General features: G+C 44.2%; 1 protein-coding gene and 1 long non-coding RNA gene across 8 annotated transcripts in view; one reads left to right on the forward strand and one right to left on the reverse strand.

Annotated features, from left to right (window-relative positions):
• The window catches only part of DYNC1I1 (dynein cytoplasmic 1 intermediate chain 1), a 211,567-nt gene that overhangs the window by 164,918 nt on the left and 23,066 nt on the right, over window positions 1-23,583 (forward strand). For all 7 annotated transcript variants that reach the window (XM_083878320.1, XM_083878319.1, XM_083878323.1 and 4 more), the window contains 2 exons: window positions 1,714-1,858; window positions 21,987-22,127. In XM_083878320.1, coding sequence (XP_083734446.1) covers window positions 1,714-1,858; window positions 21,987-22,127 — 286 coding nt within the window. The remainder of the gene's footprint in view (window positions 1-1,713; window positions 1,859-21,986; window positions 22,128-23,583) is intronic.
• LOC310919173 lies at window positions 1,867-7,541 on the reverse strand. Its single transcript, XR_014591789.1, has 4 exons — window positions 7,497-7,541; window positions 5,766-5,857; window positions 3,806-4,053; window positions 1,867-2,778 (listed from the first exon to the last, which is right to left on the reverse strand). It is a non-coding gene; the product is annotated as an uncharacterized lncRNA (long non-coding RNA).

Genomic DNA, 23,583 nt, shown 5'->3' on the forward strand with positions numbered 1-23,583 from the left:
CTCTCTGTTAGCTTCCACCAGTAGTTTTGTCTCTGGGAAACTTGAAAGGCTTTTGTAAAGAACAAGCTTTTTCCACTGACAGACTTGGAGCTCATCCTCACCAGTAGTTTGCAATGTTCTCTGAATTCATATTTTATCATATTCTGAGTTTATGTTGACGAAAAAGACATTGATACAGTGGTTTAAGATTGTAAGGCTTTATTACACATCCCCAATGTTTTATAAATACTGTTTTACATATGTTTTGTTCAATGTTTTCTATTTTAAAATATTTTTATTTTAGCCAAGCTGCTGACAGTGTTGCAAAACTGTGTCTATTTAGGCATATACTGATAGGCTGTGCGATGGCTCATGGTTTGAATGAATCTTAAGCTGCTAACATGAATGAAGCATGCCCAAGGGCATTTCTCACTTCTGAATTTTCAGACTTGCCTGGTTTGTAACTCACAAGAGGAGGAAGGTTCCAGATCCTCTTTTTAGCACACCTTTTTAGAAACCTTCTACTGACCATTGACAAAAGCTCTTCTGCTCCTGCCTGTCTTTCCTGGAGCTTTTTGCTATCATCCCTGGTTTATTTCCAGAGGCTCCTGTGTCCTTCTGTCCAGCACAGTGAAGAGACAGATGTTATTCTGGAAAAAGGTGTGTCAAAGCACAGCATATACTCAGGATGGTCTCAGTGCTCCAGAACTCCCCTTTCCCCACTGACTACATGGCAGATAGCTGGGATAAAATAAGAGGTGTCCTTTGTATCCAGCACTGCAGGACTCAGTCCCTGCTCCAGCACATGCTGCAAGGTCTGGCAGGGGAACTTAAGTGAGGCCACACTGTCCACAAAGGAGAGATGAGGGGACACTGCACCGGCTGGATGAGGGACCAGTTTTCTCTGGCACAGCTCCCTAGCTCCTTTCAGTACACTATACTCACACTGGCACAGGGCTGACAGGCTCATCACAGCTGTGGCTATTTTTAATGTATATTCTTGCACTCACAATTTTCCTATAATCTAGCTAAAAGCGTAATTTCATTATTCCCTTTTCTGTGTACACTGTGAGACAGCACTGACAATTGATCTGGCATCATTTGCTCCAAGAAGAAGGAAACTGCACATTCTCTCTTACACAATGTTTACTGTGTACTTTTCCTTCCTAATAGCTATTCTAGCCTTTGGCTGCATATCTCCCCTTGTTCAAAGTAATGACTGTATACCTGATCACAGGATCAATTCCTTCACTTTTTGTGAAAAAGCATTTGCTTCCTAGTGACTTGATTGACTGCTATGAAAACTTATCTTAGATATTTAAGAGAAAAAGAATTGCCCATGATAAGTCATTAACATGTCTGCATTTTTATTTTAATGGTCATTTCTTGTAATAATGGCTTACTCAGAGGCATAAGCTATAGTATAATTACAAGTTAGAATTATTTTATAATTATACAGAAATGTTATTTCAATCTACAGGAGTATACAGTGTATGTAGAAGTGAGTAGGGTAAGTCTTCAGAAGTAAGAGAAATTCTCCCTGTGCTTGATTCTGAGCATTAATTTTGCCCACTGGAGTAAACCTCTGCAGGCAAAGGCCTTAGCAGAAGGAGAGAGATTTGCAGGATAAATAGAACTTTAAAAGGAAACAGGAACCTAACAGCAAAGAAAAGTTATGTTAAATCACTAGGTGGTAAATCACGCTCTGCATGCAAATCTTTCTTCTTCCTGCAGTAAAGCTGGCATTGGTGAAATTTTTGAAGGCCACCAAGGACCTGTCACAGGAATCAATTGTCACATGGCAGTGGGTCCAATAGACTTTTCCCATCTCTTTGTCACATCATCATTTGACTGGACAGTGAAATTGTGGACCACAAAGGTAAGAAATCCAAGTTGGGCTGCAACAAGTAATGCTACTTGTGAAACGGTGTTGTCAGAAATATTTTAATACTGTCTATGAAGTCCTAAGAACCAATTAATTGAAAGGCTGTGGTTAGAACGAGCCCAATGATAGAACTGTAAGTAAAATATATTACTAGTGTAACCCTCAATCATATCTGCCCTTTAGTGGGCCTTCATTTCAGTATTAACTCTAGTGCTGAGCAGTTTCACAAGATGAGGAGATGAGGATGTCTTGTACTCCTAGCCATCAAACAATCCATTCAGCACTCCCTGTGCAGGTTAAATTGCAAAACTACTACTATGCACCATGGTGGTGCAGGAGCAGGAACACTTTCCTCTGATAAAGCAACAGGGGAAGTGCATGTACAACTTAGTGCAATCAGTATCACTTGTGAAATTCACTGCTGGAGGAGGCTGTGATATCCAAAAAGTATAAAATGTCCCAATGACATTAGACACTGGAACAGTGGGAAAGTACATGCTGGAATTTACAATCATGACCACCAGGGATCTGTTGCTGACTACTCTGTGGCCATCTGCCTGTGACCTCTTTCAGAGAGAGCAGCAGAACAGCAGAAATGTTACAGTCCTATGAAATTTTGAAACCCCAACACTCCATGAGACAGACTAAACAGACCAACCTGGTTAAACAGGACAATGAGATGTAAAATCCTAATTATATCAGTCATGTAAATTTTTTTTTTTTTTTTTTTTTTTGTACACCAGAATAGAGAAATGCCTTCCAAATGTCAGATTCTTGCCTTAACCAAGTTGTTTTTATGCCTGTATTTGGTTCACATCTTGAGCTGCACCCAGCAGAGTTCCAGTACTGGAAGCTGACCCCAGACGGGAAGTATCTCAGCATGTGTTCCTCTAAGACATCAGGGCTTGGAGATCCTAGAACAGATGCATAGCAAATGTAAATATGAAAATGATCAGAAGGGCTCATGTGACAGCCTTGTGCTGGAAAAGGAAGCAGTTACCTAGATGATAACTTGAATCCACTTCCATAGTACCTTCCCAATGTGTTTGTTAATGGCCTGATCCAATATGTGTGCTAATTAACAGGTATCTTTTTCTAATCAGCAGTGACCACAGCTGATGGTTTTGTCTTGAGCATTACACTTCAGGAAACTCGTAATGAGAAAGGTGCATGATTTACCTAACTCCATGTAACTATGTACATCACTAGACCCAGCCTTAACCAAAAGTCGTCCAGAGGAGTGGACATGGGCAGGCTGGAATGGGTCTGGGATGGCTCCTAGGTGGTAAATGTTAGAAAAGGCTGCAGGATAGCCAAGGGATAGACAGCTTAGATGTTGGCTCACTGGGGCTAGATAGGCCATTGGATGTGTGAGACAGGGGAGTCCTGGGCAGTGGTGACTGGGGGCAAGGGAATATTGGAGTGTAGAAGCTGAAGCTGAGTGAGGGGAGAAGAATTTGTGGGGAGTGCAGGGAAGATGAAAGGCAAGTATTGAATTCCAATCACACATGTACACAAGCGTTTAACTGTCAGCTTGAGGCTGAATATGGCAATAAGGGTCTCATTCATCTGCAGCTTAAATGAAATTGCATTAAGGGATAATAAAGCCTGATTTTTATTTTAAACTCTTGGGATTTTACAAGTTAGTAGTAACACTAACACAGCACATTTTGGGCACAAAGACACTGCAGATAGTAATACACAGTTATCCTTGTGGAATATTTCAGTGCCAGAATGGTTGGGTCTGATTTTGTTCAAGATAATCAGTTTTCAAAGAACCAAACCATTTAAATTTCTGATATCTATCAAGCTGTGGCTTATCTGGCAAGAGAGGCTTCCTGAGAAAGCTGTTTGACTGAGCTGGGCAAGCTGTGATGTGCATGTGACACACCACAGCACCACTCAGAGCTGGAAGCTGCATTGCTGTTTTGGATCACTCACTTTCTTCTGGAGCAGGTTTGAGCAGCAGACCCAGGCTGCTGCCCTGCCAGCCACTGCCCTGTGAAAACATCCTCTGAGACACTAGACAAGTTCTTGAATTGTGATGACTGTTTTCTTTTTCTCCCCATTCAACTGCATCAGAAGTTTATTTCCATATTGTCTGAATAATTTTCTTGGCTGGAGCTACTACATATTTAAGGCTCTCTTTGTTCAGATCTCATAGTCAAGGCTCAGTCAATCAGTGGGCTCTGAAAAAAAAATAGTGGATTAATATGAAGTATTAAGTGCTTCTGCTGGCTAATAAGATTTTAGTCAGAATTGGTTTATTCCTTTAGTTTCTTACTTGTAAATTTAATCTCCCTATCAGCATCCAATGCTGTACTGCTTTCCTGCTTCTACCGGCATTGTCTGCTTAATCCTGTGCACATTATCCTCTTTGGTCATGAAATTCAATTCCTTTCTATTTCACAGGTTCAGAGTCAATGTCCAATTGTAAAGTGAACCATAAAAGCTTTGTGTTTATATTGTCTATTGATGTTGTGTAGCATCCTGGGGTGCTTACAAGAAAGGCACTTTCATAGCAGGCATTTGACTGATAGATTGAAAGCACCATCTCCCTTAAAAACTCTTGCTTGACATTTTATAATGTTTTTATGGTTAACACATTTTCTAGCTAAAGGCAGTTCAACCAGGTGACTGAGAATAAGATTTTCACTAGTGGATGAATGAGCGTAACATTAATACAAGGTTCACATTATCGTCCATCATATTAGCAAAAAATCAGATGCCTGTGTGAATAGCAAGCAACCAGAAGCAAAGGAAAGAAGGAAAAGAAACAATTTGCAAAGATAGTTACTTCATAACCACAGCATTACCCGGTTCCTGATGAAGTTAATAAGGCTTTCAACTTGAATTCATGCTACACCATATGAGCAAGTCTTGGATGCAGAGCTGTCAAAGGGAAGTCCCAATGTGAAGTGTCTGTGGAGCTCTGCCCTTAATTAGGTAGTGTCGGTACGATGCTTTGAAGAGGTAAAGTGCTAAGTGGAAATGCTAAGTGTTGTTAATTAATTAAACACTAATCCTCATGAATGAATAGCATGAGGTTAAATAATGAAATGTAAGTATTGTTATTATTACAGCAATTGCTGTTTGGAGAGCAAATTTTTTGATATTGTGTCAAGAGATGGAAGCTGTCTTGGAATTGTTAAAACATAGCAAAACATAAGCTGATTTCAACTAAAGCCTAGAAGATAGCTTGTTTGCTGCTAAGGGCGTTATTAAAGGTCTGGACAGAGAGCTGGATTTTGTTAGCCTTTTCATCCTTCATATGCCCTCTTTAGCTCTTATCCTTCCACTGAGGGGAGGTGCTAATGACTAGTTTTCTCCTCTTGCACCTATGCCTAAGTCATGCTCAGATGGGCTGAGGCTGGAATAACTGTAACGAAATTGCTGTATCCTCATCCATGCTTGTCTCCCTCTGCCTAATGTTTAAATAATGGTGGTAATGCCATAATCGGAAAGAGGCTCAGGGGTGAGCAGACTGGTACTGGGGCCACCACATAAGCATTAGCAGGGTCTAATGGAGCTGGAGGTCATGTGTGCCCTCAGTGACAGACTACCCATTGTGTGTCTATGCTCAATTTTGCTTTTTAGCTAAAATTTTGCTTTTTAGGACGTGCATCGATGGTAGTGCCTTCCTTGTCCCTCTCCTTTGTCTTTTTTTTCTTATGCTCTTCACATGCTGCTCTTCTGTTCTGGTGTGCTGTGCTGTTCCAGTCTGCAGTCTCTTGAGCTTTTCTGAAAAACCACATTTTAAACAGCAAACATTCCCATTTCTATGCTATGTGCCTTCACACACATCTCTGTACCATGAATTTCTTATGCCCATGTGCTTGATGACAACCTGGGTCAAATGACCCAGTCCTGTTCTTGGAGCAAATTATTCTACCTGTCATACCTTCCTTTCAGCATGTAACTTCAGACTGCACTGGTTTTCATTTGGCCTAGAGTTGAACACCATCTCCTCCAAGGTCCAGCTGAAGCCTACCTCTAGAAAAAAAGCAAAGAAAAATGTGGTGGTGGTGGTGTTACTATAGGCAGGTACCTCTGCCTTCCCTAGAAGCCTTGCTGATAGGATCTGATTAGATCCACTTAATGGACCAAATTTACTGTGATGGAAAAGGATGTTGCAGAATGAACCAGAGCACTACTTGATGGTCACCTTTGGGCCATATCTTCTCATATTATCATGTAAGGCATTTTCACACAAAGTTGGATCCTCCTGGATCTTTTATTATTACAGCTTTCACACTTTGGTTTCTTATGCAGCTACTGGAAAGAAGTAACTGTACTGCATATGTTAGACACCTCTTGGAGAGACCACAATTCCTGCCCACCACTGACTATGCAGGAACCCAAGTCTGGCAGATGATCAGTTGCTGTAGCTTTTGGTGGCTTTCTTGCATCTGGGCAGCCTCAGGCCATATCTGAACTGGCAGATGTGTCAGCACTTTTAAGCTCCCAAGTCTGTCTTCTTATTCTGGCTTCTCCCAAACCACTACCAGGAAGGAATCAGCCTCTTTATCCCACATCACATGCACATACACATATGCACCTTGATTTGCAGCCAGAATCCTTTACTACTCCTCCCTCTGACTGATTTTGGTGGGGCTCAAATGTCTATCTCAGGGGACAATTTCACTCGTCTTATTTTGGATACCTGACTAGAATGGTCGCCCTCACTGCTGCATTACCACACAAAGATCCTTCTTTTCTCTTTGATAAAAGCAATTTAAATGATTAATTTGATTAATCACTGTCCAAATGTTAATTTTATCTGATTATAGGGAATGACAAAGGGTGATAAAATAGCATGCTGGGATTTCATGGAAATGGTTTCTCTGTGGTGTGAGTTCAGAATTTTGAGTTTGGTCCAAAAACAAGGCAATGAATGAATTTGCTTCAGAGCACACTTTCTGTCAAAAGGCCAAGCTGACTTGGGGAAGAGGGTGGAGTTGCCTGTTCAGACAGGATTTTTTAAGGTTTTGCCCTTTACCTCTGGAGCCAGAGGTCTGGCTCTCATCCAACTGTACTTAAAAAAAAAAGAAAAAAAGAAAAAAAAAAAAATATTTTCTAGGTAATTTTAAAGAGTAAAAACCAAAGTGAAGTCAGGTGGCTTGAAATCAGTCCCAAGTTGTTCACTTGAAATACTTCTCATTATTCTCATTATTTCGGTTTTCTGTGTAGCCATATTTGATAAGCATTAGGAATATATTCATCAGCTAGCCAATATACTTATTTTACTCACATGAAACATGGGGCTTCTTTGTGATACATTTTGTGAAGAATGGCACACACACAAATAAAACAGTCATCTAAAATACTGAGTTCTAAAAAACTCACTGGGCTAAACTGTGTTTCAGAGAACCCTAGTATAAATCCAGCTGTTGCAGTGAAAGCTCTATTTGCACATGGAAAGCAGAATTGGATTTCAGGAGCTTATATAATCTGTGCAAAACAAAGTCATCATTCCTTTTTTCCCTTAAATCAAAATTCCAAACCTCCCACTGACAGTTCTGGTGCGGAATTAAACTGGAGGATCAAGCTCATATGGAATAGTGAAGCATTTCAGGACAATTATCAGTATAGAAAGCCCAGGACTTCTTCCCTAATGGAAATTTTCTCCCACCTGCTTCAGGCAGCAATCTTTTCTCTGCCATGTGAGAGACTTTTGTTATCAGTAAAAAAAAGGAACAGTGTTCAAAGTCCTACAAGATGAAGTTGTCTTCAATAATAATTAGCCTCAAAATCATTGCTTGCTGACCCATGAAAGCTCTGCGGGCATCCTGGTGGCAGCAGCTACAAATACTAATCTTGACTGTTTAGCAGACAGTGCTGTAACATCAGGCTGTGTCAGCCATCCTACAATGTTCCTCGTGCTCTTGCTTTCTGGCAGCTGAACTGCAGCAGCGGGGTCGCTTGAAAGCCTGGCAATTCACTGAGTACACACGCAATGCTGGGCCAGGTACCCCGCCATGAAGCAGCATTTTCCATTAAAGAGAAAAATTGAATTTTCAGGGGCCTCATACTGAACGTTCCTGTCAGAATCACAGGGGTGGGAAACAACCAAACCGCAGCTACATTATCCCACTCCTCTCCTCGCCGTGCAATTTGAGCTAAACTGCCTCTCTTTAACAACTTGAGGCCCAAAGCAGGGAGAGCAGTCCCACTGACCCCAGAAGAGGGACATGCAGAACCTCAGTGCGTGCTGCTGCCTCTCCTGCAGGACAGGAAAGCACCAATGCACCGATCCAGCTTCTCCCAAGGCATCTCACTCATCCTCCAGCTCTGCTTCCTTGTCCCATCTGTATGGGTTATAAACAGGGAGTGACAGCTGGAGGTAGAAGACCAAATCTGCCCATCAGTGTTTCACTCTGTGTTTCCTCTGACTAGGATTTAGTCATTCTTCCATCAACATGCCTTGCTTATATTTCTCAGCAAGTCCCTCAAGAACTTCTCTGAAAAAGAATCCAGGAATATAGTAATATAAAAGCAGGGTATGAACTACAGAAACAATGAATCAGTTTGCTAGGCAAGGACAGTAAGACTTTCTATAGTGTTTTGAGCTTCTTAAAAGAAATTGAGCCATTTTTAGAAGTAGGTAGAAATTCCAAAAGAAAACAATAGTACTTCTAAAGAAGTCTTTTGACACAAATGCATAGTAAGTAGTTTAGGAAGAAGTGTTGTTCTGCTTAGAGCATGTTTTAAATAAAAGGTGGAAAACTTCATTACCATTAAGCGATGATGTCAGCAGTCTGAGGAAATACAGAACAAATGGAAGATACCTGTATAGGCTTTTCCAGTGTTGCTGTCTGCACTTGCCTCCAGCTTGATGTGGGTGAATGGAGCAGAGAATATTAAACCTCACAGAGTGGAAACCTATAGGCACAACTCTTGTAATTGTGGAGTAAGAGGGGCTCCAGATTAGGAATTAAACTGGATGATCTAAAATGCAGAAACAAGAATACACCAGCCTGGCCAGAAGGAACTAGGGACAAAATTGAGCCAGGGAACACTGTAAGCCAGTCTGCCTTACATACATTCTGATGTTTTTTAAGTTCATCCATAGCAGTCAAATCTTTTAAATCATTTAAATTTACAGTAGGCATCAAATAATGCACATTTATATCAAATTCACTGAAAATAGTTCCTCAGCTAATATGCAGGGGTGAAGAGGAATGCCCTGCTTTCTGCCTTTTTTTTTATTATTATTTTGTTTTGGTTTTTTGGTTTTTTTTTTTAAGAAAATAGAAATGTCTTTTTCCACTGGGTAAGTGGAAAGACATGGTAGAAGAGAACTTTTGAAGTAGAGCAGCACAGCCAGAATGTGCTGCACCTCTGCTGAGTACTTAAAGAGTTAAGAAGGATTAACTGCATAAGTAGTTTACCTGTCAGTAAAACTAGCTTCCAGGCTATCTCCACAGATTTCAAAAGCTCTTCTGTTTGAATTTCTGATGCTCTTAAAAGACAAGTGCTGTCTGACTTTCCAAGTTCTTTTATTTTTTTCTTCATACCATAATATTAGACATTAAGATCAGTTCTCATTAAAACCGCCTGTGCCAATCATCAAACCTTTTTTTTCCTTTGCTTCCTTCTTTTATACTCACTTGTGGTGCTTTGACTTTGAAGGAAACCACAAAAATGTAATCATCAGGTTATCTCCAGACTTGGTCTGCTCTCATAGCCCCTTTCCTTTCAGTCTTACCCTTGTCCCCTCCTCCATCCATAATAATTGCCACATGTTTATGCAAAAAAATATTGGACTTTCTTTTATTATTGACAATAAGGAAAGGCAATAGTTTCAGCATCTCTGCAAGAATATAATTTCTAAACGTGAACAGTTTTCTGCCTTGTCTGTCTGCAACTTTTAGAATACCAAAGTCCAATCAGTGTAACAATACTACAGCACTTAAACAAAAGGGTTGTGAAGAGTGTGGGGATCATTTCCACACTCACTTCTTTCCCCCTGTTGCTACTGAGTCTAAAACTTAAGCCTGTTATCTTGCCAATCAAGTCAGTTTAGACTTGTTTCAGTGACCTAGTAGTTGTCTGACAGTGAGGTGACACAACCTACAGATTGGTCATAGCCCAGTGAAATGTTCTTTGAGTCCCAGAGGCTCATCTGCAATCCAACATTGAAACTGACTTCCAGAAGGAATTTTAAGGCAGCTAAAGGAGTTTTTATTCATGTAAGTCAGTTCAGGGTACCTCAGTTAGCCAGTGACATTGGGTGGCTAAAGCTGAACATCCCTCTTTTGCTTTCCCATTGTCATCCTTTGAAGGTCTGTCCAGTCCTGGAAGAGGTGGAGCAGGCTACAAGTTGTGAGTTGTGAAGTACTGGGGTCTGTAGGATAATGATACCCTTTGTGGAGAATGCAGACAGGCTTTGCAGAGCCACCAGAGATATACCTGTAACTACTGCCTCTGATTTATGACATCTAGTAGCAGTTCCTGGGAATACTGTAACTTTTAAAAATGAGCATAAACTGAACTAAGTCAAGTCCCACAAATATAGTATCCGAGTAGTAGCTATTGGATAATCCTAGATCACTGTAACTATTAGAAAATAGATTTGGGAGCACGTGGTAGTCCAGAATGGGCAAAATTCCTGTGAGATCAGTCAGTCTGAATGAAAACCAGGGTCTCTTTGACTCTATACAAATGGAAAGAGAACATGAAGGCTCGCAAGAGCACTAGAGTCTTATACAGAGCAGGGGACAGCTTGTCACCACAAGAGTATGGACAAATAACCTTAAACTTCTAATAGCTGGTGTCCTGAGAAGGACACCATTGAAGGGAGAAAGGCCAAGACCAGAGTAAAACTGGATTTGATGAGTATTTGCATCAATATTCCCAGCAGCTTTTAGTTTCTGCTATACTATCTGCATGTTTTGAGTTGGCCTGGTTAAGTGGTACTGTCAGAAGGGAAACAATGACCCTGGATTCAGCAAAACATTGAGGTCTCTTTCAAGATGGAGAAGACTAGGGCTATAAAACACTGAACAAGCTCAGATCCTATCCTGAGCAGAAGTTCCATGAGCTATGCTCTGTCCCAGTTCTTTTCACATCATCTAGTCAGTGTGACTCTGCAGTATTCACTTTAAAGAAAGACAGAAGATTGTACCTTCCCTATGTGTTATCTCTGCTGAAAGAGATGTCTTTCTTTGACACCATTTTGTAGGTTGTAGTTTGGGGTTTTTTAATCAATAAAGACTGTTTATAGAATACTTGGTCTCACGGGGACCAGGATCATAGAATCATAGCATGTTTTGGGTTGAAGGATCTGTAAAGATCATCTTATTCCCAGTTCCTATTCCCTGGTTTGTTCAAGGGCCAGAGGAACAGACACTGCTCAGGACCACTCTGGCTCTACACTTTCCAAGTGCCTGAAAGCCTGAGCTTGAGCCTAAACAAACAACATTAGATTGTTCAGAAAGTTTCTATGCCAAGGACTTATGAATCTGTCATATTTGCTGCACACCTAGAAAAGCAAAAAGCTTGAATCAACTTGCAATACTGCACAGCACTGATGGCTGTTGTTAATATGGTGAGAGCCAGAAGTACGGTGTTTGGCTTATCATCTTCAGAATAGAAGACAGTCGAGTACAAAGAAAGAAGTGGAGACAGCAGAGTGTGTGGTGTCTCCACACATCTGTACTGCTGAAGGTACAGCCTAGGAAAGTACCTTTAAGTGGAGCTGACACCCACAGAAATTGTGGCAATATGGAAAAAAAATGCTTGTTTCATGAAATGGGCAATGCGAATAGTTTTTTTCCATGGCTTTTCAGAAGTCAGATGCTAGTTAAAACCTGTGGATATGTATACATTCCTTTATATGGATAATTAGCTACTTTATGTGTGGCGCCTCCTGGATTAAAGAAAATTCTTCTATGCAAATAAGTGGAATAGACTGGTCAGAATTTTATGTGTAAAAAACCCCCTCTTTTATATAAATGTGTAGAATTATTTAGGTGAGCTGCTTATTCCATAGACAAGTCTTACTTCCTAGACAGCCAACAGATACTTAAAATGTTCACTCTTCATTGTCCTCTTAAACAATGCCTCTATACAAACAGCGAGGATAAATGATTGACTTCGATAACACGTTTAAATAAATGAGAAAAAAATCACGTATTGGAATTGGCTTTTTGCTTTTTCCACTAAATGCTCAAATCATGTCCTTTTGGAATCAATGGCAAAACTCCATTGATTCTTTAGGGCTGTATTTTTACTCTACAATGTTCTTTTTCAGTAATAAGTAGATTTGGTCCAAGTTTTTCTGAAGATATTGCTTTAAACTATTTCTTCTGTTCTATTGAATAACAGAGCGGATTGATATTTAAGAATGAAAGCTCATCAAGTTTAAATTTCAGTTGTTTTATAATAATAGCCATATGTTAGTTATGGATTGTGTAGGTCTGAAGTTTTGGTAATTTAAAACTGCTTTAAAGTGACCCTTACATGGTTCCACATTTCAACATTTTCTAAAAGGAGTCAGTATTGGTCCTTACTCATAAATTGCTGCATTACAAGATCTGCAGGCCTGGGCCCGTAGTGAGGAAGCAGGCTTGCAGTAAGGAAGTCCTGTGAATACTTAAACACACACTTAAACTCAGGAATGGAATCTTCACAACGAAATCAACATAACTGCTCTCGGACCAGGATGAAATATAATGTCAACTTTTAAGAAAGGCCAGTCGCTGTTAGTATTGAAGACAGGACACAAAGCAAGATGGACCTTCTGCAGTTGTTGTGTTCTTCTCTGGTTAAACAGTGCAAGAAGACAAGACGGTATGGGAAGTACTTTCTCTTTTTTCACTGGCAGCTAGTCAAGCTGGGAGGACAGTGATACTGTAGCTCAGCTCCACTACCACTGACTGATTTCTGCCATGTGATTTCTCCCTGATTTCCCAACCACACTGCAGCTCATCTTGCCTTTTGGTTGGGCTGCTCACAATCCTGCAATTTCTTATTTCTTTGCAGTGCTCCACATCCTATTCTTTTCCATTAATTTGTGTGTCATTCCTTGCATGTCTGAGATCTTTCTCAAAAGCCGTATTCCTGCTGTCCACACTTTCCCTCTGACTTTCTATCTGATTGAGTATATCCACTGTTATGGTAAAGGCATTTACCATTTCAGTTTCGGTATTTGAGGCTTTTCACATCAAATCCCAGTACCTTGAAAGTGGGTTTTTTTGGATAACAGGGAAACAGGCACATCAACTAAAGCTATTTGCCGGAGACTGCACAACGTGTGTACAGCAAGATATAGACTAGCACCAAATCTCCTGACCCTTCCTTCTAATGCCTTGGTCTTTAGGCATGAAGTGGAAAAGAAAGTAACATAACTAAAAAGCCATTAAAAAGTGCCACACTCAAGATCAAAACAAGTTTTGATATGCTGACAAAAAGGAAATGCTGATTGAAATCTGCCCTGGATTGATTGATATCTTAATAGGTCCTTAACTTCTGTAGAATTTTGTTACTTCTCCCATGACATTAAATGTTGAAGTGCTGTATGTGCAGCACTTTTCCCATGAATACGAAAAATACCATCCCTCCAGCAGTTGACCGGATTTCTTTTTTGTTTGGTATACTACTATCTTCAGTGCCCACCAGGATTTAGATACTTGATATATTTTAACCTAAATTAGGTGTTTTCAGTGAAAATCCACAGTGCAGCATTGGGAATCCATGTAGCCCTCTCTAAATACTATTTCCTAGCTTACAGTTGTAAAGATTCACTTTGAAATTTCCTGTGAAATAACTCTGCCTCTTCAAAAGTTTGGTGTTCATTTGGTCCTAAACCCTGGAAAAGGTTTAGCACAGGCATGTACGTAATTCTATTAACACATGTAAGTAACTCCACTATAATATAGTAAGCAGATGCCTATGTGTTTAGAGAAAAAGACCTTCTTCCAGAATGAAAACATTTTTGTAACTTTTTCGTTTTCTTTTGCAAAATTCCAGCCTGGGAAAAGAAATTATAATGTTGTATAAATTTGAGGTAATAAGGCCAAGCTCTAATTGCATTTCATTGTTACACAAAATGTTTGCTAGTTTTAAGAAATGGACAAAAAACATTAGGCTTGTTATGAAAATTTGAGACCCAATCCTGTAATCAAAGTATCTTTCATTAATTCAAGCAGAGGAAAACCCAGCCTCTAGAATAAATCCCCATGTATTTTCAGAATGTTTTCAAGTGATGAAGTCATGTAATTAAGTCTCAGAATACTTCCAGTAATTTTTTGTGATACCTGTGATGGCCAGAAATATTACAGAATTGTTTACAATACAATGCTGCAACAGCAACACACCACATCAATACTCAGAGACATGGCAGGATGGAGATGGACACACACCTGTCCCATGTGCTGACCCTGCAGTGTTTCCAGCCCCAACATCCATCCAAGCACCATGGGGTGTGTCTTAGTTTGAAAAGACAGGAGTCTGTAAAGGAAGGCAAAAGCCTTCTGTGAAGTGGGAAAGGTAAACTCCCTCCCTCCTTCCGAATTACCACAATTTCAAAATAAAAAAAAAAACAGCTCTCAGGCAAAGGTATGGGAATGGGAATAATAGTTATTTACTAGAAAAAACTAAAATAGAAAAAAAGAACAACAAATGTAATTAGTACAAACAAAACTACTGATACAGTCAGAAAACCTGACACCCTGAGGAGTCAGGGTGTTGGTAAAAGTCCAGTTGGATGGTGGCTGTGCCTCCTGCAGTGGCAGATGAAATGCTGCTGAAGCAGAGATCCTGTAGAAGGGTATAGTTCTCTGTGAAGGTCTGGTGATAGAGTAGATGGGCCTGGTTCTCCTCTGGGAATCCAGCAGGGAAGAAGCTGCTTCTCTGGGAATCCAGCGAAGATGGCTGCTCCTCTGGGAATCCAGTGAAGAAAACTGGGCCGATGGCTTAGACCAAGCTTATTTTATGCAGGTAGGAATGCTTGGTTCCTCCTTCTGGGTGGAGCATCTCACAATGGGATGATGTACCTTATCAGTCATGCAGTGAGTCACTTAATGGCCCATTAGCAGGAGACATCTCCCCGGAGGGAGACATTGTTCTTGGAAGAGATAAGATAACTGCCTCCCACCTCCAACAGATGGCAAATAGAATACATTCTTATCTCACAAATCCAGGACATTATCCACCCCTTATTCTATTTCCATCTGCATCACAATGAAATCTTACACCCATTTCTCACTTAAGACTAGGTTTCCTTGTGGTACACAACGGGTTTCTCCATCTTTCTGCATTACCCACCAAGTATAACCAGGTCCTTGAGCAAAACAATCCCACGGATGGGTTTGTCTTTGCCTGAGGTGGGATTAATCCAAACAGTTTTTCCTAAAATACTTTTCATATGTACCACAGGGACTTTATCTTCATCTACTGTGTGCACGGGTTCAGACTGGGCAGGACTAGCTTGATTGATGGACTCTCGGGTGTTGACCATCCAGGTTGCTTTTGCCAGGTTCATTTCCCAGTTTCTAAAAGTTCCACCACCAAGTGCCTTCAGGGTGGTCTTAAGGAGTCCGTTGCACCGTTCAACTTTGCCGGCAGCTGGAGCATGATAGGGAATATGATATATCTATTCGATACCATGTTCTCTGGCCCAGGTGTTGATAAGGCTGTTCTTGAAATGGGTTCCGTTGTTCGACTTTATTCTTTCAGGGGTGCCATGTCTCCACAGGACTTGCTTTTCCAGGCCTAAGATGGTGTTCCGGGCGGTGGCATGAGGCACAGGGTAGGTCTCCAGCTATCCAGTGGTGGCTTCCACCATGGTCAGCACGTAGCGCTTGCCTTGGCGTGTCTGGGGCAGTGTGATGTAGTCTATCTGCCAGGCCTCCCCATACTTGTACTTGGACTACCGTCCACCATACCATAGGGGCTTCACTTGCTTGGCCTGTTTGATGGCAGCACACGTCTCACAGTCATGGATAACCTGAGAAATGCTGTCCATGGTTAGGTCCACTCCTCGGTCTCGTGCCTACTTGTAGGTGGCATCTCTGCCTTGATGACCTGATGCATCATGGGCCCATCGAGCCAGGAACAACTCCCCCTTATGGTGCCAATCTAGGTCTATCTTTGACACCTCTATTCTTGCTGCCTGATCTACTTGCTCGTTGTTTTGGTGCTCCTCATCAGCCTGACTTTTGGGGACATGGGCATCTACATGACGGACTTTCACTGTTAGTTTCTCCACCCGAGAGGCAATGTCTTTCCATATATCAGCAGCCCAGATGGGTTTTCCTTTGCGCTGCCAGTTGGCCTTTCTCCACCTTCCCAGCCACTCCCACAGAGCATTGGCTACCATCCACGAATCGGTGTAAAGGTAGAGCTTTGGCCACTTCTCCCTTTCAGCAATGTCCAGGGCCAGCTGAACAGCCTTGAGCTTAGCGAGTTGGCTCGATCCACCTTCTCCTTCAGTAGCCTGTGCAACCTGTCGTGTGGGGCTCCATACGGCTGCTTTCCACTTTCGGTTTATCCCTACGATGCGACAAGAACTGTCAGTGAAAAGAGCGTAGCATGTTTCTTCTGCTGGTAGTTGGTTATATGGTGGCGCTTCTTCAGCCCTTGTCACTTGTTCCTGTTCCTCATTATCAGTGAGACTAAAGTTTTCACCTTCCGGCCAGTTCGTAATTATCTCCAAAATCCCAGGGCGATTCGGATTTCCAATACGGGCACGCTGGGTGATAAGGGCAATCTATTTGCTCCATGTAGCATCAGTGGCATGGTGGGTAGTGGGAACCTTTCTTTTGAACATCCAGCCCAGCACTGGGAGTCGGGGTGCCAGGAGGAGTTGTGCTTCTGTGCCAATCACCTCCGAGGCGGCTTGAACTCTTTCATAGGCAGCTAAGATTTCTTTCTCTGTTGGGGTGTAGTTGGCTTCGGACTTTCTGTAACCTCGGCTCCAGAATCCCAAGGGTCGGCCTCGAGTCTCACCAGGCACCTTCTGCCAAAGGCTCCAGGACAAGCCATTGTTTCCGGCTGCAGAGTAGAGCACGTTCTTCACCTCTGGTCCTGTCCTGACTGGGCCAAGGGCTACCGCATGAGCAATTTCCTGTTTGATCTGGGTGAAGGCTTGCTGTTGTTCAGGGCCCCAGTGGAAATCGTTCTTCTTGCGGGTAACTAGGTAGAGAGGGCTCACAATCTGGCTATACTCGGGAATGTGCATTTTCCAAAATCCTATGGCACCCAGGAAAGCTTGTGTTTCCTTTTTGCTGGTCGGTGGAGACATTGCCGTGATCTTGTTGATGACCTCAGTGGGAATCTGGCGGCGTCCATCTTGCCATTTCACTCCAAGGAACTGGATCTCTCGGGCAGGTCCTTTGACTTTGCTTTTCTTAATGGCGAAACCGGCTTTCAGGAGAATCTGGATGATTTTTTCTCCTTTCTCAAACACCTCTGCCACTGTGCTCCCCCACACAATGATGTCATCGATGTATTGCAGGTGTTCTGGAGCCTCACCTTTTTTCAGTGCAGTCTGGATCAGTCCATGGCAGATGGTGGGGCTGTGTTTCCACCTCTGGGGCAGTCGGTTCCAGGTGTACTGCACACCTCTTCACGTGAAAGCAAACTGAGGCCTGCATTCTGCTGCCAGAGGAATGGAGAAAAACGCGTTAGCAATGTCAATAGTGGCATACCACTTTGCTGCTTTGGACTCCAGCTCGTACTGGAGTTCCAGCATGTCCGGCACGGCAGCGCTCAGCGGTGGAGTCACTTCATTCAAGCCACGGTAGTCCACAGTCAATCTCCATTCTCTGTCGGATTTGCGCACAGGCCAGATGGGGCTGTTGAAGGGTGAGTGAGTTTTGCTGACCACCCCTTGGCTTTCCAGCTCACGAATCATCCGGTGGATGGGGATCACAGCATCTCGATCTGTTCGATATTGCCGGCGGTGCACTGTCGAGGTCGCAATTGGCACACGTTGCTCTTCCACCCTCAGGAGTCCTACTGCAGACGGGTTCTCTGATAATCCAGGCAAGGTGTTCAACTGCTTAATGTTTTCTGCCTCTACAGCAGCTATTCCAAAAGCCCACCTGAGTCTCTTTGGGTCTTTGTAATAGCTGTTCCGGAGAAAGTCTATGCCTAGAATACATGGAGCGTCTGGGCCGGTCACAATAGAATGTTTCTTCCACTCCTTCCCGGTCAGGCTCACCTCGGCTTCCACCAGGGTCAGTTGCTGAGATCCCCCTGTCACACCAGCAATGGAAACAGCCTCTGCCCCCACCTGTCCCGATGGTATTAAAGTACACTGCGCACCAGTATCAACTAAAGCATCATATTTTTGTGGCTCTGATGTGCCAGGCCATCGGATTCACACTGTCCAGAAGATCCGGTTTTCCCGTGCCTCTCCCTGGCTAGAGACAGGGCACTTCTAACACTGGTTATTATTCCCTTCTTGGGCATACATACTAGAGGTTCCTTCAAGGGGATCTGACACATCATACCCGGCAGCTCGGTCATGGGAGGTCGAGGCTACCTTCACCTTGGTGGAAGTTCCTCGGTTAGAGTTTCCCTCTTTGAGCTGACGCACCCGTGCTGCCAGGACAGAAGTGGGTTTTCCATCTCACCTACCCATGTCTTCCCCATGGTCACGCAGGAAGAACCACAAATTGGCTCTTGGGGTGTACCCTCTGTCTCTAGCTGGGGAATGTTGGGCACTGAATTTGGGGCTTGTAACTCGCACAGGGGCTGCATTAACTTTTTTCATCTCCTCCCTCATCTCCCTCATCTCCTCTTTGAACTCCTTAATCACAGCTGAGATATGAGCCTGCATTGGGCCATTGATCATGCTTTCATAATTCCTCAGCTTGTTGGCAACAGAACCCACGGTCTCTCGGTTAGTATTTGCATCAATTGTTGCAATAAAAGTGGTGTATTGAGATGGCCCAAGGTTTGCTAGGCTCCACAGCATTTGCCCTGTGCACCTGACTTTGTCGGGGTCATTGTCATGCTGTCCATCCCTCCCGAAGAGTACCTCCAATATTGCTACTTCCCTCAGCTGTTGGATCCCTTCCTCAAGGGTCTTCCAGCGCATCTTATGGTGGTGCTCCTGCATTCTTTCCCTGTGGACAAATCTCTCTCTGACACTCATTAAAAGCCGCTCCCAGAGAGAAAGAGACCTTGGCTCCCTTACAAAAATCTGATTCATACCTGAGTCTTGGGTCAAGGGTTCCAAGTTCCTTGCCTCACTACCATCCAGCTGCACACTTGTACCCATAAGATCCCAGACCCGGAGTAACTAGGTAGTATAAGCCTTACGTCCCCGTCGCACAATGTCTTTGTGCAGGTTACGGAGACTTTCGTACCTTAGGGACTCGGTGATGATTGCAACCTCTGGCTCCCCTGTGGGTTGTGAGGTTCCTCCATTCCTATCCTTATCTGGGTGCTCAGCTTTCATCTTAGACCTCCTTGTTTCTACCGGGGCAACTGCTGCTGGCTGTGACTGCCTTTGTGGTTCGGCTGGACCCTGGACAGTTGTAACACTTGTGGGTTCCACTGCTGTACTATTTGGCTGTCCCTCTTGAAGGCAAAGTGAGAGTTTCTCAATAGCTGGGGAAATGCACTCCTTCAGCATCTGACTCATCTCACGTATCTCCTTAACCAGAACCCCCACCCAATCTGGGTGGTTCATTTCTGAGACAGACTGTGGGGCAGGGTCAGGCTCTGGAACAGCAGCATCTCTAGTCTCTGGGGCAGGTGTCAGGGTAGTTCTCCATGTTAATCTTCCCTTATCTCTGAGTGCTAAATATAACAGGCATATCAACAACACCACCCATTGTATGACATCATTAGCATTCAGAGTGGATCTTAACCCTTCAAAAACTGGTGGAGCAGACCCAAAAAGATGGTTAAAAGGTTGGGAGAAAATCTCCCCTGGTGTCATTTCTTCACAATAGGTACCATTATTAAGGTAACCCCAAAAACACACAGTTAGTGTATGATAGCTCTGAATCCATGTACCTGCCTTCCAGAGGAAGTTAAAGATCCATGAATTCCTCACCTTATTGACCCATAAGCCAAACTGGATAACAGCCACAGTAGCCTTAGTTATAGGACCCATATCTAGATAAGGGCCTGCAAATGGGAGAAATACAGCCACGATCACGTGCCACCCAAACCAAGGTAAGCTAGACCACATGGTGACACTCAAAGATGTTTCTATATCAGTACACACAATTAGATTACTTAAGAACTATTATTCCCTTTTTCCTTTCAATGCCCTCGAGCCCCACGTTGGGCGCCAAGATCTGTCTTAGTTTGAAAAGACAGGAGTCTGTAAAGGAAGGCAAAAGCCTTCTGTGAAGTGGGAAAGGTAAACTCCCTCCCTCCTTCCGAATTACCACAATTTCAAAATAAAAAAAAAAACAGCTCTCAGGCAAAGGTATGGGAATGGGAATAATAGTTATTTACTAGAAAAAACTAAAATAGAAAAAAAGAACAACAAATGTAATTAGTACAAACAAAACTACTGATACAGTCAGAAAACCTGACACCCTGAGGAGTCAGGGTGTTGGTAAAAGTCCAGTTGGATGGTGGCTGTGCCTCCTGCAGTGGCAGATGAAATGCTGCTGAAGCAGAGATCCTGTAGAAGGGTATAGTTCTCTGTGAAGGTCTGGTGATAGAGTAGATGGGCCTGGTTCTCCTCTGGGAATCCAGCAGGGAAGAAGCTGCTTCTCTGGGAATCCAGCGAAGATGGCTGCTCCTCTGGGAATCCAGTGAAGAAAACTGGGCCGATGGCTTAGACCAAGCTTATTTTATGCAGGTAGGAATGCTTGGTTCCTCCTTCTGGGTGGAGCATCTCACAATGGGATGATGTACCTTATCAGTCATGCAGTGAGTCACTTAATGGCCCATTAGCAGGAGACATCTCCCCGGAGGGAGACATTGTTCTTGGAAGAGATAAGATAACTGCCTCCCACCTCCAACAGATGGCAAATAGAATACATTCTTATCTCACAAATCCAGGACAGGGTGCAAGAGGACTAAAACCAAAACGAGCAAGAACTCATCTGTAAATAGATGTCAAACCGACTACATTATCACTTTAAATTAATAATATACGAGAGGAAAGCTATATAATAATTACAATTATTATAAAAGTCACTCCACTTTTCGGAAAAATAATGCATGGCTGTGCATTGAGGGACTCTGGACAATGTTTGCTTTGTAAAATGCACCAGGGTTCATTTCAGAGGGACCTGACCGAGATGTTCTACGGGTGGACCCGGACACTTAGACGGGGGAGATGCTGCATCTCCCGGGGCCGGGGGACAGCGGGAGGCGGCAGGGGAACGGCGGGAGGAGGGAGGCACTGAGGGAGACCCTCGGAGAAGTCCCATTGTTTAGATTTCTGTCACAAGCCATGAGAATACTTAATTTCTTTCATCTCTGGAGTTTTCATTATCATTCAAATTTCATTTTCCATTAATTGATCGGGGATTAGCGAAGCCATTATGCAAAAATTAAAGACAAGCCAGATGCGATGAATAATTCATGAGGGACAATTACACTTTATTCCTGGTGTACTTCCTAACTTGTCCCCGACTCCCCGCCTGCTGCAGATGACAGCCTTCCCTCCCTCCCTCCCTCCCGAGCTGTCTCCCTTCCTTCCTCCCCCCGTTCCCTGCGGGGCGCGGGGAGCCCGGGGCGCTGCGATACCGCCGCCGGCCGCTAGGTGTCAGGCGCGGTGCGCGGGGGGCCGGGGGGCGCCGCGCTCTCCCGCCGCTCTCACGATCCTTATCGGAGCCTCCGCAGCGCCCGGCTCGGGCGGGAGCCGCGGCCCGTGCCCGCCGCCTCCCGTGCCCGCTGCCTCCCGCACCGCCCCCCGCAGCCCCTCCCGCCGCCAGGGTGCCGGCCGGGAGCGGGAGCGGCCGTTCCCCCTCGCCCCGTCACCCGCGCGTCCCGCGCCCCTCACACCGGGCATCTCATTTATCCCACCGGACAGTTGTTGCTCCATTAAAGCGCAGTCCCGCCCTTCGCGGAGGACCTTTCATCTGGGGAAGTTTTATGACACTTTGTAAATGTGCAAAGTTTTTAATTAGACTCGCCAGACAGCCCCAGGCAGCACTAGCGCCACGAAGTCTTCATGCCGCTCTCTGCTTTACAGCACAACAAGCCGCTCTACTCCTTTGAAGACAATGCCGACTATGTCTACGATGTCATGTGGTCGCCAGTGCATCCCGCGCTCTTCGCCTGCGTGGACGGGATGGGGCGCCTGGATCTGTGGAACCTGAATAACGACACCGAGGTGAGGCGGCTCGGCGGCGCTGGGAAGGCGCGGGCGGGCGGGCGCCGGGCGAGACCTGAACCCTGCCAGGGCACCCCTGGCCGTCCTCCCGCCGGGGCTCCCGGGGCTCCGCGCTCCCCCGGGGCGGGGGAAAGCCGGCGTCAGCCGCCGCCCCGCCGCACGGCAGGGAGGGAGGGCACGGGAGGGGAGGGGAGGGTGAGGGAGGGCAGGTCCCGCTGCCGGGGGCGCCCGCCCGCCCCCCTCCCTCCTTCCCTCCCTCGCTCCCTCCCCTGCGGCGGGGCTGCTCCCTCGGTACCTGTCCGGGGTGGGAGGGCCGACTGCGGCACCCCCGGCAGAAAGCCAGCGCAATTAAATGCCGCGGTGCCGGCTCGGGGAGGAGGCTCCTTCCCCTCTGTTATTTTAAGGTGCACTTTTAAAGCGCCCTCGTTCTTCAGGTTTTTTTAATCCCCCCGCCTCGTTCCTGGCGCACGACGCTCCCAGCGCCAGGTGAGCGATGCCTCACCCAGGGGGGCACACCTTGGCAGCCCGGGCACTGACTGCCAGCAGGGACCGGCTCCTCTTGGACTGCGAGGCTTCTCTTCCTCTATGCTTGTCCTCTGCGCCAGATCCTCTGGGATCGTGACTTGGAAGGCCGGTGCCGGTGCCCCCAGCGTGTCAGAAACAGGCGGGTGCCCCTGCATCCCCCCTCGCACCCTGCCTTTGAGTTACTTGGTACCCCGCTGCAGTCTTTTAAAAGCACAGAGCATCTCTCTCACATGCTATTTGGGGTTTTACACCCTCACCGCTTTTTTGTCTTTAAACTTTGCTGTGGAACTTAAAGGTACAAATGCAAATAACAACTAAGTTTTCTTGTCACCGCTATTAGCTAAACATTGGGGACCATTGGAAAGGAAAGGTCTCAGCTTTGAATTTCACTGGCAAGAAAGGATTAATCAGAGCACTTATAGAAAAGATTGAGACTGATAAACACTTTTTTAAAAAAAGTGTCTTTCCAAGTGTGCCAAACCCCGTTTTTTTCATCCTATTATTTCAATTTTTAAAAAACACCAGAGGATTAAATTGATACTGTTTTTTCTGGATTTGAGTTTCACCCAAAAATGATTTTCAGAAAGCCTGTCATCACCTGAGGTCAACCTTAGATGTCTTAGATGGCCAGTAATCAGTTCTCAGCACAAAAATTGAAGTATTTTTATACACACAAAGTCTTCCACGTTTTTACTTAATGTAATGTAAAAACTTAATGCAATGTAAAATTAACAACAGACTGTAAGAAAATAAAACCTCACATATTAGCTGACAAGTTTCTTTTTATGCCCAAAAAAGAGAAGATGGAAGAGCAAGCAGCAGTATTTTCCTCCATACACCATATATTTAATTTTTTTTTTTAAAGATTAGTTGGGTCATTAATATACCTTTCACGTAAACCTGCTATGCGTTTCAGTCAGAGTAAAATACG

Source organism: Zosterops lateralis, assembly GCF_965231275.1.
Source record: "Zosterops lateralis genome assembly, chromosome: 1".
In the NCBI taxonomy this organism is placed as follows: Eukaryota; Metazoa; Chordata; class Aves; order Passeriformes; family Zosteropidae; genus Zosterops; species Zosterops lateralis.